Below are 19,563 nucleotides of genomic sequence, written 5' to 3'. Positions count from 1 at the left end.
CCCAGATACAATCCAGCACACTGAAAAGAGAATCTCTTTCTCACTACGTGAATCAATGTCATTTAACGCTGTGCCCCAGCTACAGCCATTTCATGCAGCCCTGCCCGGACTGCACTTCTGAGAGCACCATGCCCTGCCCATTCTCCTCATTCCTGTTCCATGCCAACTTCTTAAGAGAAAGTGCTACTAGAAGAAAGACACGATGTCCTGCCACTCAGCAAATGAAACTCTGGCAGATAGAGAAACAGAGTCAGAATGAATTAAATCCCAGGCTCAGCACCAACACGGCCTGTGTGACCTTGGGCAGGTCGTGTGGACTCTCCATGCCAAGTTTCCTCATCTGTAGAATGGGTAATAATAGCAGCAACTGATAGTTTCCATGTGAAGATTAAATGCATTAGCACGTCACACTATACCCCTCTCAAATTAGCCTCCACCTAAGTATTGATTATATTTCAAAAGAGGGAATCTGAGAGACCTCATGTACAACATGGTTTGAATCACAATTTTTAAAACTATGAGACCACACATTTATTCAATATTTTCCTAGAAATTATTTTTACAATCCCATAGTTATATAAATTCAGTGCCCCCGTGACAAATTTCCTCAGAGGACAGGGAAGCAACGAGCCTGGACGTATATGTTGTTATATCCTCACACATAAAATTTCCCTGTTACTCACATTCTCATAGAGAGCTTGAAGGGTCTCCAGGTCAACCACAGAATTGTCCAAGTTCACCACAGCTGCACAAAAAAGACAAAAGAAAGAATATAAATTGCCATAAGCCAGCTGTGAAAAGCTCCAACCACCTCAAACAACAGTGACCGTCCACAGAGTGGAGTTCATACCCGGCGGGCAGAAGATGGGGGCTGTGCCTTCACAGCAGCCTCCTACCGGCCCCCCCACAAGGCCCAGCTGGCATTTCAATGGGTCAGGTGTCAAGTGTCAAAGTTTTCACGTGCTCCACAAATACAAAATCCCAGGAAGAGGGCCCAATGGTCACAGAGAAACTGTGAGTCTGTCTCTTTCATGACTCACCTGAATGAATTTGAAAAATCTGCTTAATACCAGAAAAATAGGCAAATCACTCATGTTACCGCCAATCCCGGTTTTACACCAATAAATGCACATATCTGCCAATTTATGTAAAGACGTTTGACAAAGGTTAAATCTAATCACTAAACTGGGTAGACTAATATGGAAACAGCAGGTACATTTCCTGTTGCAACTTTCAAAACTGTTATAATCAAAGGATAATTCTTTGATTATGGTATTGAGATTGGCACAGAAGCATCATTAAAAATCCATCTTTAATATACAAACTGCCCTGATTATACAATTATACAAGGAAGAAGTGGAATGGATAATCCAAAACTGGAAATGTGTTCTTAAATGCATTTCTTGGCCTGGGAAATGTATTGAATTTTGGAATTGGTGTGTTTTATTACTTAATTTAGGTGTAGGTTAACCAAAAGCATTTTGCATTAGTTGTGCACAAATTAGCCGGAAATGAGGTGAATTTGCTCTGATCAAATATGTGCCAAGTAGTCACTGAAGCTGTTGTGGGATTAAAGATTTCTGGGAGAAAAATCACAGAGTGGATAATCAAAAAGTGGTTAGACTTACTTTGATAATTGTGGCATTTCACAATGCTTTTTTCCTCAAAGCTTAAAGTACATGACACATTTTCTAGTTGACTCGGGCAAAATCCCAAGAAAGAATTAAGAAAGCCAAATTCAATACTGAAACACAGGATGGATAAGAAATCTCACCAAGATAATTTAGCATTTCCATCTGGAGATGGGAAGTGAGTCCAGATTCACCAAAAAATATCATATCAACTAGAATATAATACTTCTAGCCTAATAATATTCCACTATCTCAATCTCTAAAAAAATTAGGTCTCAAGTTTAAATCTAAGAATTAAGATTTGCAATCAAATACTTTTTACTCTTTAGACCATATAAGGCAAACATACCACAAACTGTTTAATGTTTCAAAGTAGTAAACCATAGCCCAACTATGAGTAAATTTCAAAAGCTAATTAAAAGGGATTAACAATTGATTTTCTCTAGAGGTAATATGGCTAAAAATAATGTAACAAAATACATAAAACTAAAATAAAAGATATCATCTTCACGCATGGAATTACCATTTTTAGATTACATTCCTGCAGAGTCTAGCTCTTAAGGAGACTCTTAGAGTGAATCCAAAGTTCTCTAACTTTGGAATTCATTAGCTAATAATCCAGTATTTCTATATTCCTTGGGAGATACACGGAGAGATCGACAGGAAACTATGGAGGAAATGCTAGTCGTCCACTAAACACAAGGTTTCATTTTCAGAACAAGGAAAAGAAACACAATAAAATCATTCATGCTCAAGTCAAAACTCATAAAAGATATGATTAACCTCTGACTTTATTATTTTAAAACATAGTATTATTTCCACAAGTTCTCCCTACATGAAATGTTACTTGTAAATATACTGAGGTTTCTCATATTTTATCTCATGCAATGTTACGTGCCAAAGAATATTTTTATAAATGTCACATGGTCCTAAGCAATTCCTCCAAAAGTCCTAAGCCATGAAATGTCATTTTTTAACCATCCACAGGAAATCTCAATGGAAAGCAACACTGCTACTACTTTACCACATAATTTTCCCTTAATTGGCTTCACACGTGAGAAATGAAAGACCCAGGGACTAGATGAGGGGAAATATCATTCATTCATGTTTGTTTATAACTTAGTCTTTCCCCTCTTCTCCACCCCCCCAACCAGCTTAAAAGTTTGGCTCATTTTAGGCTAACACAGAGAGTGATGTCAGCCATTTGTTTAATGTAGTGATGAGATATTTAAAATATGAATCAATTCTTGACAACTAGTCACTTGACCATATGGCAAAAGTGTTAAATATATCTGTACTGGTTAAAAATTGTTTCCAGCTGTAAAAAGGATGTCTGAGTAAATAATGACAAACAAAACTGAGATAGGTTGGTACTGATTCAGGGACTACAAAGAGGTTAGGGCCACCATTTTTTTAAAGGTCTTTTCCTCAACTGGAAAAATGGCAGCCATGGCTCCATCGAGCACTCTCACATTCCAGGCAAAATGAAGAAGGAAGAAAAGAAGCAACAAGAAGGCATGTGTAATGCCTATTCTTAGCAGACGTCTCCTTATGTCTCTCTGGCTAGAGTAGTTTCCCGAGAAATCACCTAGAACTGAGGAGAAGCTGAAAAGTGTACATAATGTGGACAAACTGCCATCTTTAAGAAAACAGTGTTTTAAAGCTCCAGCCTAAGTAATCTCTGAAACAGTCCCTAACTTCCATAGCTCATCCTGACCTTCCCAGCCTCTTGATTCTACCCTTTAATACAAGTCACCTGATACATTTCAGATATTCCCTCTTTTGTATGTGAGTATGTGCTCTGTTCCTCCAAGGAGATTCTGAAGAGTGTGATAGCAAGCATGTGTCTTAGGTATTATCAGCTTACGCCAGAGTGTTCCACATGTAGTAGAAAACTGAAAAGATTACAGCGCAAAACCCAAAAGTTATTACTGAACCTTCAGAGAGAAGACATAACAGCCAAGCTTAAGAAAGACTCACTAGAAGCCACGTATTTGCATTACCAGTTCCATAAATCCACAGAGGCAGCAACACCCAAGAAAGCAAAAGGCAAATACCAGCACGGGTAGCAGTGCCGCCCACACAGTACCACAAGCATAACGGCCCATGTGATGGTGAGGGAATCTGGCACCGAGTCCTACAGGGTAAGAGAACGCTGTTTCTGGGGGGAGAGGTCTCCTCTTCCGCTTCACATCTGCGATCTTTGGGGGATGTAAATGCTCAGTGTTTACTCATTCAGGAGTTTCTAGTACTGTCTTTAACTGTGCTGCCAGGGGATATAAAAAGAAAGAAAAAAACACCAGTATGGTAGAAAGGCCTAGAACTGTTATCTATAAATTTTTACTTGAAGCTCAGTAAAGCACAGAAACGACGGCTGCGGACATGCCGCTGTACCACATGATGGCAGTGGAGCCAAGGGTCACAGGCAGCGTCCCTTTATACGGAAACACGATGCGCCGACCCCTGCCTGAGAAATCTGCTCACCCAGGACTCACTCTAAAAACTGTCCAAATGCATGACTTCACAAAACTTTCCTAAAGAGGCAGTCAAGCAACTTTTAAAATGTTGCTGGCTTTGCTTGGCTTAACTGAACAAATCCAACCATTTATTAAAACTAACATTTCTCAGAGAGACAAAGGCACTTGGGACCGTCTTCATCGGAATATTTCACACTTGAAAATGAAACCAAGCAGGACCCTGCGGGGCCCTCCCTCCCGGGTACAAAAGCCTCTCCGTGTCCCCCGTTTCTTGTTTGTAGGAGAAAAGCTTCAGCCTCCGAGACCTTCCCTGAGTTACTCATGAACGTGAGAACAAAGGAAAGGCAGTCGGGAAACAGGAGTGCAGCTGGCGCAGCGACGGGGCAGGATCCCAGCTCAAGGGATGTACTTAACAATCTGACACACACGGAACTCTGAGCTCTTCTACAGGGACTGGGGCCCCACCCGGTTATCTCCCCACCAACCAATCAGAGGAGGATCACACACCCGGCAGCCCTCCCCGCAGATTTTGCCTATAGAAGCTCTTCCCCCCAAACCATCAGAGATTTTTGATCACGAGCCACGCATTCTCCTTGCTTGAGCCTGTAACGAAACTTTCTGTGCTCAAACTCCAATGTTTCGGTTTGTTTGGCACATGGACTTGGGTCCGACAACAATATGACAGGAAACACTACATTTGCATTCCTTACACATCCCAGCACCAAACATGCTTGAGCTCCTGGTCACGGTGCACAGACACAGCCTTCAGCGGGAAACTAGCCAGAAGACACACTGGGTTAGGGTTTGGGAGACACACAAGCTCTTCAATAATCCTTGAAGCAATCCTGGATTACCTAAAGAGTACAAAACATTTGTATTCATTCTATGAAGAAAACAGAGTCTCTTCCTGAAAACATTTTCATCCGTTCATTGAACAAATATTCTCAGAGTCCTAAGTCTGGACCAGACACTCCTCTCAGCCCTGACAGACATGCTTCTTGTCCTTGAAGAGTTTACACTTTATTACCAAGCAACTAAAATGCTGTACGCCCTGGAAAGGAAGAAAATTGTAGTTTTATAACATCCTGTAAATTAGGAATCGTATTCATTTATACTATCCTCTCTTTTCAAGCAGCTTAACCAGGTAGCAGACAATAAAATGCCAGAACTCTATAGATTCTGTACTTAGGCTACGTAGAGAAAGGCTTTCCCATTGGAAAGATTCACCTGACACCCAATCCACCACTGGTGCAGCTCAAGCACACCTGCCTCTACAAGGTTAACAACCCAAGTGACTGAAGTCAGTGGGCCTCACTGAGAAGAGCTGCATAAGTTAAACTGTCAGCAAGTGCTTTTGCCTAAGTCAGTATGGCACCTGCTTTTATGGGCAGAGGAAGAAGATGAATATCAAGACTATGCTTCTGGAATAAAATCTGTAAATACAAACATGACTGCCACTGTAGACCTTTTACTGTAGCGATACTGTATTTCACTTCTGTTTTTGGAGAGATGCATTGACTGGACCACACTGGTATGACTCAGGGCTTATCTCAACTATTTAGATAAGATTTACTTGGGGACTTCCCTGGCGGTCCAGTGGTTAAGACTCCGCACTTCTCCTGAAGAGAACGTGGGTTTGATCCCTGGTTGGGGAACTAAGATCCCACATGCCACATGGTGTGGCCAAAAAAGAAAAAAGAAAAAGAAAAAAGAAAAAAGTAGACTTACTTAAAAAAAAAAAAAAAGATTTACTTGACTTTGGCAGGTGACAAAATCTAGGGTGTGGGATAAAGGAGGAAGAAGAAAAGACTGGCACATCCCAGATAGTGTTTATGTTAAGCATAGTGTATAAATGACCAAATAGTTTCAAACAATGCATGGCACTTAGTGTAAAATAGCCACCGGCTGTTGAATGTTTTCCATAAACCAGCACTGCAAAACGTCCTTTATTACCCATAGTCCTTTACTGCCCCAAATGGACTTCACCTTCCATCTTAGGTAAACATTTATACTCATAAAATATTAGTGAGTCTCCCTTGATCAGGACCCTAACTCTGGGATCACTTTTGCCACTGTTTTCTAGCACACGCTGTAAAAGAGCAACAGTGCAAAATTTTACCTTGAATGTAAGCACACATATTGTTCCATAAGTAGAGAACGTATCAGAAATGTAAAATTCCTTATGCCAAAATAACTTTCACACAGATAATCATACTTTTTTCAGTGTAATTTACACAAATACATCTGACTTTGAAAGAAACCCAGAACAGAAAGACCGAATTTATAAACACAGTGATTATAATTATGATTTTAAAGAAAAAATTTCTTTTTAAAAATAATTCACCTAAACATACAGTTAAATACCTCCCTTACTATATTATATATGAGCAATTATATATTGGCACACAGGTTAAGGTAGGGGAAGTTTAGTCACTGAAAATTAAAAATGCATCAAAAAATAAATACATGTATATTTATAACTAAATAATTCACAAAGGCTAAAAAATGAAGAGAAGTGAAATTATGCCCAGCACATGCAAATCAAAAAGGCAAGCGTTATGATCTTGATATTTGACAACTTAATATTCAGGCCAGGAACATTATGTGAACAACAAAACAATGAAACAATATATTTTTAATGCTAACAGCTAAAATTCCCAGTGAAATTATAATAGATATGAATTTATGTCTCCCAAAACACAGGTACAACCTTCATAAGAAAGAAACTACAAAATATTGACAAGGAGAGACAGACAGACAGACACACTAACAATGGGTAACTTTAATAAACCACTCCGGTCAAAACACATCAAGAAGAAAAATACAACCAAGGATTTAGAATATACAAACAGAAAAGAGTGTTATCTTATAGTTACATACTGAACTTTGTATTCTAATAAAAGAGTATACACTTTCTTTTCAAGGCACATGAAATATTTATGAATATTGACTATTAAGTCACAACAAAAATGCCAAGCAATGTCGTAATACAAACTTATTTCCTAATCCCACATAATAAACTATTAGTGGATTAAAAAAACTCAGTTGTGAACTTGTAGCCCATGACTGAGAAGATTAGAGCTTACACACCAGAACTTGACATGTTATGGTCGTTCCTTTCATTGTATTACAGATGGTTTGGACGAACAACTTGGGTCTCAGGACTACTTTTCCAAAATATTTAAATGTACGAAAAATGTAAGGAACATACATGATATTTATCATGATCCACTTGGAATAATTTCGGGTTTACTTAACTCAACATGTAATTAATATGTGCAAAATGTGAGGGGCTGGTTCATATGTGTGTTAAATCACATTTGCTCATTTGTTCAGTTAATGAAGGTTTTCTGTTTTCTCTGTCAATGTATAAATTTGTGTGTAAGGGTTAGTTTGATGTTTCATTGTTCAGAGGAATGAGGGGTCAGTAAAATAACATAATCATGGGAGGAGTTTCCAACATTAGGATTTCTTTGATGTGATTTTAATAACTAAAACGTTGCTTCTCAATATAACACTAAAATTTAGAAACTTTCTCCACGTCCACACCTACTGCCTCATTGACCAGTGACCTCTTCCAACCATCACAAAAATTTACTAAAGTCCTTTGCTTACCTGCTTCTGTACATAAATAATTCCATGAAAAATTCAACCATTAAAAGCAATCAGACTGAATTTCACAACCCACATAAAGATTCTTCTGCTTCCTACTAGCTAGCTATTTTACATTTCGTAGTGTTCATATGCATTTTTGTTTGTTTCTTCCTTTCAAGGGGACAGAGTCCATCTGAACGTGTCTGTAGAGGGAAATGAGTGCTGGTGGCTAAAATACTTTGTTAAACACTTAAGAATTCAGTCTCAGCTGCAATCACAATCCTCATTGTTCAAGAAGAAACAAATTCCTGATACTAAATTTCCCGAGACTATTGCACCTCTTTCCAGCTGAGGGGAGCGGAGAGGAAGTGCACTTTCCTCACCGGGCAGGATACCACACAGAAAACGCACCCAGTATCCCTTTATGGCACAGAATGAAAGACAAAGTTCACACGGGGAACTTGGAATACGGTTTTCACACTAAGCTTTTCCCTTAAGAAGCCACACGCCCCATTACCTGATGGTTCTAGGAATGCAATCCCAGGTCCCCGTGAGCCCAGGGTCATGAGCCATCTGATAAATGGCTGAAGGGCCGGTCCTCCTGCGCCGCTCACCCCAGCCCTCTCAGACTCTCACTCACCTCAGAGGATAGAGACCGGACAGCATTTGCAGAGCGACCTCTTTGGGCTAAAATAGCACATGTCAAGACACAAACGACTTTATTGAATTCAGTTTTAAAATACAAACATGACTCCAGTTATCCAAGGGGCTTTCCCTTGCCCCCAAATAACAGTCCAAATCCCCACCCATCTCATGGATTAAGCAAAAGATATATTTTCGCAAAAACAACAACAACAACAAAAAGACTAGTGCATGGAACCTCTCCATCACAAAGCTGCTGTGATTCATTATGTGCTCACAGCTGGGCCCCCACGGCCCTGGGCCAGCAGTGCCTTCAACCAGCACCCATGATTGTAAAGAAGAGACTCGGGTTACAGGGGAGGTGCCCGAGGGAGCTGCAGAGGGGACTGCAGCCCGCACAGAGCTTACATCTGGGAGCAGAGGGGCAGCAAAAACAAACACAAACAAGACTTGATAGTAATTCAGACAGTACATGCAGTGAAAGAAAGAAGACCCACACCCAAAGCTCATTGCTTCAGAAAAGCCCCAGGTACTGTGCTTCTCCTTCCCACAAAAGTGTAATTCAGAAGTCCAGCTGTGGAACAACGTCATAAAATACAAGCTAAGTGCAACCTGAGGGTTTTTGCTGGGCCTGTAATGAAAGGCTTATAAATCATTTTACCTTGATTCAATAATCTACATGGGACTTAAAATGAGGAAGTCTTTCCTTTTATAAGAAACTCTAAGTAATGAATTTATATTTTAAATTAAAACATATTCTCAGCAACATGGATGAACCTGGAGATGATCATACTAAGTGAAGTAAATCAGAGAAAGACAAATACCATATGATATCATTTATATGTGGAATCTGAACAAATTGTACAAATGAACCTATTTACTAAACAGAAACAGACTCACAGACATAGAAAACAAACTTATGGTTACCAAAGGGGAAGGGGGGGGAGGGATAAATTAGGAGTTTGGGATTAGCAGATACACACCACTGTATATAAAATAAACAAGGTCCTACTGTACAGCACAGGGAACTATACTCAGTACCTTATAATAACCTATAATGGAAAAGAACCTAAAAATATATATGTATGTATAACTGAATCACTTTGCTGTACAGCTGAAACTAACACAACATTGTAAATCAACTATATTTCAATAAAAACTTACAAAAACAAAGTTTATCAGAAAAAAAGACAACTGCTATAAACACTAAAGCAACCACTAAAGAGAAAATAAAAAGTTCTATTGCCAATAAGCAAATAAAGGAGATCATTTGTATCTTTTAAAAATAATTCAATTAAATACATGTTCTGACATTAAATTTCTTAAAGTAGGTTTCAATAAAAGTGTCTGTATCTCACATGCACTTTTCTCCCCAATGAGGCCACATCAATGACAAGGTCACACCGATGACAAAGTCATGGAGCCCACTGGGTGGAGCCCACTTTCTTCTCAAATTTCTGACCCTTAGTGACTCTCCATTTCAATGAAAACCGTTCACTAAGCCACCCAACAGCATTGACTACATTTTTAGTGTCTTGATAACTATACTAAATGGATCTTAAAACTCCATACAACATATGAAGAAAACACTTAAATGTTTAAAAAAAGAAGCCTGAAGCAATTTCCAAGTGAACCCTGTAAACTTGAGTTTCATAAAGAAACCAGGCACTAGAAAACCTACTGGGAAAAAAACAAGTCTGGCCACACTGAACCCAATTTCTGAGAAATTACAAAAATAAACAAAGGATTATGAATAGCCTTTCTTATTGTGGACAGAAAATGTTGCTGGCCAGTCAACAATGAATGTGGCCATGAGCCACTGCAGCTGCCGCCAGCAGGGCACCTCAGGGGACTCGAGGTGGAGAAAAATAGGACACTGGCCCAGACAGCTGAGGCGCCCATCAAAGGAATGATTCCTATAAGCCCAGACTCTGGCATCCTCCCATACACAGAAAAGCACTATAATCATTAACTTGAGACGTCTGTTTTTTGTGATTAGCAGTAATATTTTCATGTTTGACTACATGTGTTTTGTTTTGTTTTGTTTTTCCAGCAAAAACTCCTATATGCCCCAGTGCCTGCCTTACCTCTTCGGACAGTTCCTCAGAGTATCTGAGAGGCTGTTTTCCAGGCCCTAGTTCTCAGTAAGGTCCCCAAATAAAACTTAACTTGCAAACTGTAGGCTGTGCATTTTTCTTCAGTTGACATTATGGTAATTAATAGGCAAGTGAAAAAGCTTGCATCTTCAAGAAAGAAATTAAAAATTCTATTAAAAAGGAAACCTGGAGTCTGTAATCTACAACTTATTTGGTAGAAATTTCATAAGAAAACCATTATTCAGTGGCAGGCAGTGGGGTAAAAAACTGCTCCACGAGTAGGCTACCAGAATACTCGGGGAAAGAGTTACCACAAAACATTCTACAAAGTTCCAACAGTTCAGAAAGGGTATTTCCAGGTTTTTTAAGTGTCCGTATAATTTACACTCAAAGCTAGAAACTAGTTCACCTTTCAGGAAAATAGTATGTCAAACCAGGAATCAGAAGCCTCTGTCCGTGTACTTAGATTCTGCACATGTCCATCATCAAGGTTCATTTCACCACCAAAGCCTAACTCCTTCCCTCCGCCATCTTCCCTGCCACCAGGACCCACCAGCGACGCATGTGGAATGTGGGTGACACAAAGCACAGAGACGATAATAAGAAAGCACACAGTGACAGGAGACCCCAGCCTTTAAAGACCCAAACAAACTGCTCTCCTTGCAGATAAAACACCAGCCAAAGATGCAGCCACACTTAACTTCTAAGAGCTGCTATTACACATAATTCTCATATTTGTCTCCATTCAGAAAGGAGAAATGGACACAGCCCAGTACTAACTCAGCATTTCAGTAATACTGATGGAAAACCCAAGCTAAGAACAATTGAATCTGCCATGGTTACTTGACCCCTGAACCTGAACCCCCGTTTCTCCCCTCCTACCTCTCACTTGAGAATTCCACCACAGGGCACAGCTCCTGCATTCTTCTCCCTCTGCTGTCTCCTGGGCAAGGCTTGTAGTGGAACCCCCCAGAACCAGGAAGGAGGAAAAAGACCTTCACATCCTCCCAGCTCCCTGGGTGGCCAATCTGGAGTTTCAAACACTCCCAAAGCCTGAAAACACTCTTCATCCCCTAAGGATCCCAGGAAGGGGGGGACAACTAATACTGATTGTGTGTGTATGCTCATGTGCACGCGTGTGTGTGTGAGTATCTGTGTGTGTGCGTTTGCGTGTGAACGTGCATGCACGTGTTTACAGGAAATAACTCATTTAATAGCCCTTTTTACTAGTGAGGAAAGTGAGGAACAGAGATGAAGAAATTTGCCCAGGTTTACTTACCTAACCAGTGGCAGGGCTGAGATCCAAATCTGTCTTTGGGTGGCTTAAACAATAGGAATTCAGGTCTCAAGGTTCTGGAGACTGCAAATGGGGCAGATTTTCTTCCTGGCTCAGAGTCCTGGTCTCTCCTCCTCTTCTTATTAGGATGCTAATCACATCATGGGGGTTCTGCCCTCTTGACCTCATCTAAACCAGATTATGTCCCAAGGTCCCCACTAAACACCATCACATTTGAGGTCAGGACTTCAACGCAGGAATGGGGGTGGGGTGGGATGGGTTGGGGCATGAACATTCAGTCCATAACAGAATCCAGGGAGCCTGGCCCCAGAACTCACGCCCTCATCGTTGCTAGACTACACTAGAAGGTAGAGGGAAACCCAGGGAAGCAAAGACACTGAGAAGAAGTAATATGCTTAGACAGTGAGTCAGAATGAAAGCAGGCACTCCCAAGGACCACACTAGGGGGATATCCTGTATTTCCCTACATACTCTCTGAGCAACTGGTACCTAAAAGAGAGGCACAGAAATTTCCACCTCTAGGTACCACCAGACTTACAATAATCACAATGTGCTTCAGTTATTTGATAACCTTAGCCCAGATTGCTTTTTCTATAAAAATTTTGTTTGGTTCAATCAAGAACAAGCAACTCCACTAATTAATAATTTTCTTTAAAATACTTTTACTCACTTAATTCACAGATGTGAAAAAAAAATCTACAACTTCATTTCTCTAAGGAACATAGTCAATAAGCAAACCAGGGAATTTGTACAAAATGACACTTAAAGCAAGAAACCAAATTTGCTAAATTTATATTGTGCAAAGTTTTAAAACTCCATATTGGTAGGAAAAAGTGTTATGTACTTCTGCCTGTTCTGTTTTTGCATATTATTAGGTAACAGAGGTCCTCACTCTGAAACAAGCTAACATGAACTCGGAGTCAGGGGGACAGATGCCCTTATTAAGGGGAAGTCACGGACACACTTGATCTATAAGCCTCAATTCCTTTCACTGCAAAATGGAAATTAACCCCCTTCCTCTGGACCATTTTACACAACTATCAGTAACAATTGGGGAGGGGGCGGGGGTAAAATTCAAACCAATACTGAGTGCCGTCTCTTTGGATCCTGATAGAAACGTTTCAGAATGCGTATCCTGCTTGTCAAGAGCAATTATCTTTCTAAGCACCTGCTGCCTTACGTTAATTCCTTCCTATACAGTTATCAGGACGAGGCTTCTCAGCCCTGAGCCCCTTTGAGCCAGTGACCGAAGAGCAAAAGATAAGCAACATGCTGCGGTTCCAATGTGCGGTGAGAGACAGACAGACGTCACTGGAATTTCTGATTTAAATCTAAAACATGTTATTGTCCTTGTAAAGTATCCTTAACTACATTTTTTAAAAAATTTTTTAAAACGTGCTTGAAAAGCAATCATTAGGCTTAGAGACCAAAAATAAAAACAACCATGGTTTCATTTACCTTATCAACTATATTTCTAACGGAATACTAGTTAGTTTTACATAATTATAGCCTTTAATTTCAAGTCACATAATTTTGATAAATCGTGTTTGAACGGGATAGAAATTTCAACAAGGACATAATTTAGTATTCACTGCCCTCCGCTCACAATACCAGCTGGCTTTAAACAGGACAGACATTCAAACTAGGGAAGGAACCTGGGCCTTAAACAGCCTGGGGCGGCTACTCCTGGGTGGAGAGTGACACTTGTTTCCATGGGCGGGGCCATCAAACACTTTCTTAGGTGTCCCTTGCTACTGTATCTGTAATCGATGTTGACATACGTGTACCAAGGGAATGTAACAGGGTACGTGAGCCAGTTAAGGGTTCAGTACTTGGGGCACCTGCACCTCAGGGTGGCGGGCGGCGCCCCTGTGGCCTGTAAGAAGGCCGCACTCCAGAGGCAGCTCCTGCAAGGTCCTCAGCCCTCCAATAGCTGAGGCTTGCTCATTCGTCCACGAATACGTAAAACTAAGTGTATACAAGGTCTGTGGATTAGCTGAAATCTCTTAGACATGCCCCAGCCACCCCCATCCACAGGCTGAGCACGAGCTTGGGGTCCTTAAGGAGGCCACCCAAGGCTTTGTCCCGAACAGCCCTGGTTGCGGCCCTGGCTGCGCTGGATTTCCAGCATCTCCGGCTTACTGAGGCCAAAAGATCGCTCCCTCTGTGGTGGGTCTGTATTGGTGCAGAGCAAACCTTTCAGGCAAGATATTGGTGAGAGGACCTCCAAACACTGAAAGCTAGACAACCTCGGGGTTACAGTAACCCTGCTGGCCAGGGTTTAATAAATATCTAAACGAGAGAGAATTAGATCAGAAACTGCTTCGTTTGATCCGGTGGCAGGGTCACCTTACAACTTGTGTACCTGCAAAATGTCCACTTAGCACTTGTTGTCCAGGCAGTATTATTAATGGCACCCCTTCAATTCTCAAAAGTATCCCAGTCTGGATGATGAACCGCGTGGATCTTCTACTCAGTAGCGAGACTGGGTATGGCGGGGGTGTGTGGGGGGGAAGCTGAGCCTTATGAAATTCAGAATTCCTTTACAGCTACTATGATCTACCAAAATGGACCTAAGAGTTGCGAAGACCACACTGATTCCGTATGGGCCAAAAGTTATACAGAAAATTCAATTTATTTTCACTAAACTACAAATCTGTAGATACTCTCATAATACCAATTTCTGGGAATAATACTAGATTATTTAAAGGAATCCTCCCATTGAGAACAATTTAAAATACTGGATAAAATATATTTGTAAAATATCTTAAAGTCTTCGAAGAGCTGACGAGATAGGAATTAGGATTCTAATCAAAAGGCAAGAGAGAGCCCTGAGACGGGAGCCCGCTCACAGCCTGCCTTTGCCCTGCCTGACCCAACAAATCTGAATTTCGTGCTGACAGTTTCTGGGGCCTGGGGCTAACTACGAAAGCTCAGGGCCCACCCAAAGTACAGATTCTAGACCCTCTTGACAATAAACTGGGACTCGAATGGCTACACACAGGGAAATCGACTCCTGCAGTGATGGACAGTTAGCCCTGCCTGACGGGGCGTCTGGAGCCTGATTTAAGGAGATCCTAAATCCAGAGTTGCTCGGACCCCCAGCACAGACTAGGGCAAATCTTCTCTGAAAAGTACCTTCATCCTAGAGTTTAAATTATTCTAAACCCTTGGAGTGTGAGTTTTCAGAAGTGCACACCACTTTCACTCTTCCCATCTGAAAATCGTTACAGTATGCGGGATAATTTAGAGTTTACCAGGCACGTTCACAACTGCATCACAGCAGCTCAGGCCTCCACCAGGAGCGCCACACACACACACACACACACACACACACACACACACACACACACACACACACACACACACACACACACACACACACACACAGATACGGTGACAAGAGGAGGATCAGACCTTTGGCACCTGTGACCCAAACCTCCCATTCTAATTACTCCAGTGCAGCACTTTACAATAGAAACATTACAAAGGAAACTCAGCTCTAAGCTTTGCTGGAGTTCTCTGACAGGGAAGAAGACAGAGAAGAAAATTCCTGCAGTTTTTTACCATCTTCATGCTTTGTTTTTGCGATGCCAGTGCTGGTTGTAGGAAAAGCAGAGTCTTCGAGGAGCAGCGTGTGTGGGGGGAGAGGAGGGGCAGCTAGTGAGGGGGGCCGAGGGCAGCTCGAGCTGTCCTATTAACCAGCTGCGCTACAGACACTGCCAAACGTAGAATAGACGGCTAGTGGGAAGCAGCTGCCTATAGCACAGGGAGATCAGCTCGGTGCTCTGTGACCACCTAGAGGGGTGGGATAGGGAGGGTGGGAGGGAGGGAGATGCAAGAGGGAGGGGATATGGGGATATATGTATACATATAGCTGATTCACTTTGTTTTACAGCAGAAACTAACACACCATTGTAAAGCAATTATACTCCGATAAAGATGTTAAAAAAAATTCTCAGTAAACTAGGTATTCAAAGAAACCTTAATTTAATAAACACTCCGAAGACCACAATGAAAAAAAAACCCAACAAGCTGCGTGACATCGAGCAAGAGACACAACCACTGAAAGAGCTTAGTTTGCTCTTGTATAAGGTGACCCCGGAGGTCTGGATACATCCTGTGGCCACTTTCACATCCAAACCAATTGGTGTTTACACTTCCGTGGACTTCTCAGTGGAGGCACATCCTGACAGAAGTCAGTTTTACTATGGAGGCTTCACGTGATTTGCTCACGGACACCGCGATCCCGACAACACACAGCGGACCGGGGCTTCTGGCACCGAAAGGCACACCCTCGCTCCTGCACATCTGCAAGGCAGCCTTACTTTAGAAAACTGTGGGCAGGGTCTCCAAGTGACTCCAGGCAATCACCTGACATCCTAACAGGATGAAGCTTATTTACAACTTTGCCGGAGCCTTCAAGTGCTGCCAGCCACAGCCGGCCAGTGAGCTAACCCGGGAGGCTTCCAATGACCTCTCGCTGGCTTCACACACACACGTTAGGCGACTCATTTGCTCAGAAGGTTCTCATTACTAACTCAACCCAGGCAATATCCGATTGAAGGAAAGGACCCATAGCATTAATTTCAGATTTCATTCCATGGCTTGACTGAGCTACATCCGCCAGCTTTAGAAAAGCAGGTGCTTCTTGTTGCCAGCCGTGGCGTCCTGTTCTATGACAACGACCCCCAATGCTTCCACTTGAGAAAGCCTCCTCACCACCAAAGCAGCTTAATACAAATTTAAATTGTGATTGTGTTATTCATGGATTGACAGGGCAGGACAAGCTTGTACTATTTATGAATTATTCCACACGTATTTTAAGGTGACCAAATAGAATCCACATTCATAAGGGGGTAAGCTGGAAAGCCAGGTAAATGGTTTCATGATTTTTAAACCATATTTTGTTAACAGGTAAACTGGCATTCCATTGGATAATTTAACCTGCTTTAAATCTATTCTAAGGCTCTGAACAGCTTAAGGGACATTTTGAATATAAATTTAATTCCTCTATTCACCTTCGGGCAATATATTTCAGCAAAATGTGACAGGACAATACAGCATAGGGATGCCTGTCAATAGTAAAGTATTAAAATACTGACATGAAAGCCATTTTAAAAATGGTAAAAATCACCCTATTTCCAAATATAGAAAATATTTTATAAGCCTGGTTAAAGATATAAATTAAAACCACACCATAAAAAAATAACAAAATGTCATGCTATTACTGCTTCCATGGGTCTGGATCACCAACAATAACATAAACAGGTAAGAATAATTTGAAACTATCTTTGATGTTTATTAGAAAAATAATTTGGTCCCCGTATGTGGAGAGAAGCCTGGGGGTTACACGCTAGTCATCCCAAGGAACTGAAAAAAGAGGGACCAGTTGTCCAGCCTAAAGAGTTACACATAATAAAGCTGCTTGAGTGATTCTTTCAGCATCTCACAGCCTCTCGGAACTGGAGGACGAAGAGAATGCGTCCCATCACCTACTCAAAGCTTTAAAGGCATCTGAGACAAGTGGTCATGCAGCCTCTTCAACAGTTTTGAGTTTTCATTTAATCACTATACACGGCAATCCAGTCTACTCTTCCATGTCTCTAATCATAAGGACATTTTAAAAACAACAACAATCAAAACAAGCTTTCATGTAACTTATACACTGGTTTTAGCTGATCTATTAGAAAATCTTAGGTTTACTTCCTCTTCTTTATATTAGCTCAGCAAACATCTGAGATTCACTCTCAGCATATTTTCCTCTCCTGTGGACCATCCTCCCCAGGTATCATCAGGGGCTGAGGCACGGCCCACATCTGGATCTCACAAGTGTTCACCAGTCCCTCTGTGGACATGGCACAGAGAAGTCAAATCAGGTACAGGGCACAGTGGGACTAGTATTTCTCATGAGTTAAAAATTGAATATTTGCTAACGTACACTAAACATGTCACATGAGAATCACGCTCTTAGCAAGATACAGAAATAACACAAAAGCCAAATTACTCGTAACCTTTCCAGAAACAATCATGGTAGAAAGTTTGGTAGCAGTTACAGGAAACATACTCATCTCAATCTACACAGAGAGTCTAAGTATGAAATAATTTTACCACTAAGCAGCACATCCTTTGGCCCAAATTTGAGTATTCAAAAGCTGAATTTTTATTTTTCACTTACCATGTTGTATATCTTTCATATCTAAGTGAAGGCTAGACATCAATATTCCAACTGCTTGTGACCTTTTGTTGCTGAGTAACTTGACAACCTGTTCAAGAAAGAAAGGAAAAGGGAGAAATGTTATTTGAACTCAGTGATAGGCTTAATAGCATGTTATTTTTATCCTAAATGAAGAACAAATAACTTAGAACAGTTAAAGTACCAGAACTGATGTGAACAAGCTTTCGGGTTTTGTATCTCCCGTCTTCAAAATCCGCACCTTTGCCCTGTTGTTCACCAGCAGCCTCAGCATCAGACTCTTTACCTGCCTTGTAAGAGCCCGATCTGACATCACTGAAATTTCTAACCATCTAGGAAGTTAGTTTGGTCTCTGTAAAATAACAACTACACACCTGATCATTTGCAGCCTGAGATTTAAAAAGTGTTCTTTGTTTTTAAATGCAGAACCTTTATTTTTCCCAATAAGTAAAGGGGAAAATAAAAGTACACAGAGAATCTGTTAGATCAGATTAGTTTGACCACAAAATAGAAAAATGTGCTTTTATGAAAGTTTTTTAGAAAGCTCACTATTTTACTGGCATTTGCTCTCATTTTGCATTTGGCCCACATTTTGGGAGGAACTTTCCAACTAATTAATAGTGATACAATCATCAAATCCAACGGGCTGTGTTAGCTCAGTCTCAAATCTTTCCAGAGAGTCCGAAAGAGTCAATCCACATAACCCATGAGAAGTTCCCTAACACAGATGTAGGCATGTTTAAATTATGTTTTCTAGACAATAACACATCACTGATAAATCCTGCTTATGACACTATTATCTCAGATACTGATCTCACGTAGAGCAGCAATTTCTACTTACTCTCAGCATTTTGTTATAAATTTGCTTAGAAAAACACTGGAGGAAAAGAAAAAAGGTCAAGTTCCAGAAGTGACAGCTGCCCTAAGTTGATCAATTAGGAAACTAATAAAATAATCATGCCCAGCTGTCAAACAAATCACAGTGTAAGATAATATTCTCAACAGGAATAATAGCATTCTTGGTTCCCTATCAGGGAAACGGGAGAAAAAGACAAATCCCTTCCAGGAGAACCAACCGCAAAAACCCCACAGTCATTTCTAAAAGCTTCCTGAGGAAAGGGACATTAACACCCCACAAGAAGCAGTGCCTCCTAATAGGAAAGACATAGAAACTGATTCTCAGTTTGCTCTTTAAACATTTTATTTAATTCAGCTTAGAACTTGAATCCATTCATACCTAAACTATTTTTTTATCAATAACAATTTCCTCTTCCAAGGTGAAAAAATAGAAACTTAATTTCAGAAAAGCAGAAGGCATGTATTCTGTTCTAAAAACGTTTCTAACTTCAAATAAATAGAATCTGGGTCTCATCTGTGCTACGCTGAAAAAACTGCTTTTCCTAAGGTTTCCTATCTCCCCGCCCCCGCGCTGGTTCCTAATTACAATGGGCACGTCTGCATCCGTATGTCATCTGACCTTCCTGCTGTGCTGACATGATTACACCCTTATAAAAACTCTGGTGAAAATTAATTTCTAACCCTCAATTAAAACTGGCGTCTGGAAGGCCTGCACAGGGAGCTCTCTCGCCTACCACTGGGAGTCAATCACCCAAACGGGAAGAGGGCGTCC

At 41.0% G+C, this 19,563-nt stretch overlaps 1 protein-coding gene across 2 annotated transcripts in view; it reads right to left on the bottom strand.

Annotated features, from left to right (window-relative positions):
• Positions 1-19,563, bottom strand: part of FMN2 (formin 2) — a 311,085-nt gene that overhangs the window by 111,313 nt on the left and 180,209 nt on the right. For both annotated transcript variants that reach the window (XM_067025752.1, XM_067025753.1), the window contains 2 exons: positions 17,916-18,003; positions 684-745 (listed from right to left, as the gene is read on the bottom strand). In XM_067025752.1, the coding sequence (XP_066881853.1) occupies positions 684-745; positions 17,916-18,003 (150 nt within the window). The remainder of the gene's footprint in view (positions 1-683; positions 746-17,915; positions 18,004-19,563) is intronic.

Source organism: Kogia breviceps, chromosome 2 (genome assembly GCF_026419965.1).
Source record: "Kogia breviceps isolate mKogBre1 chromosome 2, mKogBre1 haplotype 1, whole genome shotgun sequence".
Lineage (NCBI taxonomy): Eukaryota > Metazoa > Chordata > Mammalia > Artiodactyla > Physeteridae > Kogia > Kogia breviceps.
Note: the sequence above shows the minus strand (reverse complement) of the source record. Positions and strands in the feature narration are given on the sequence as shown.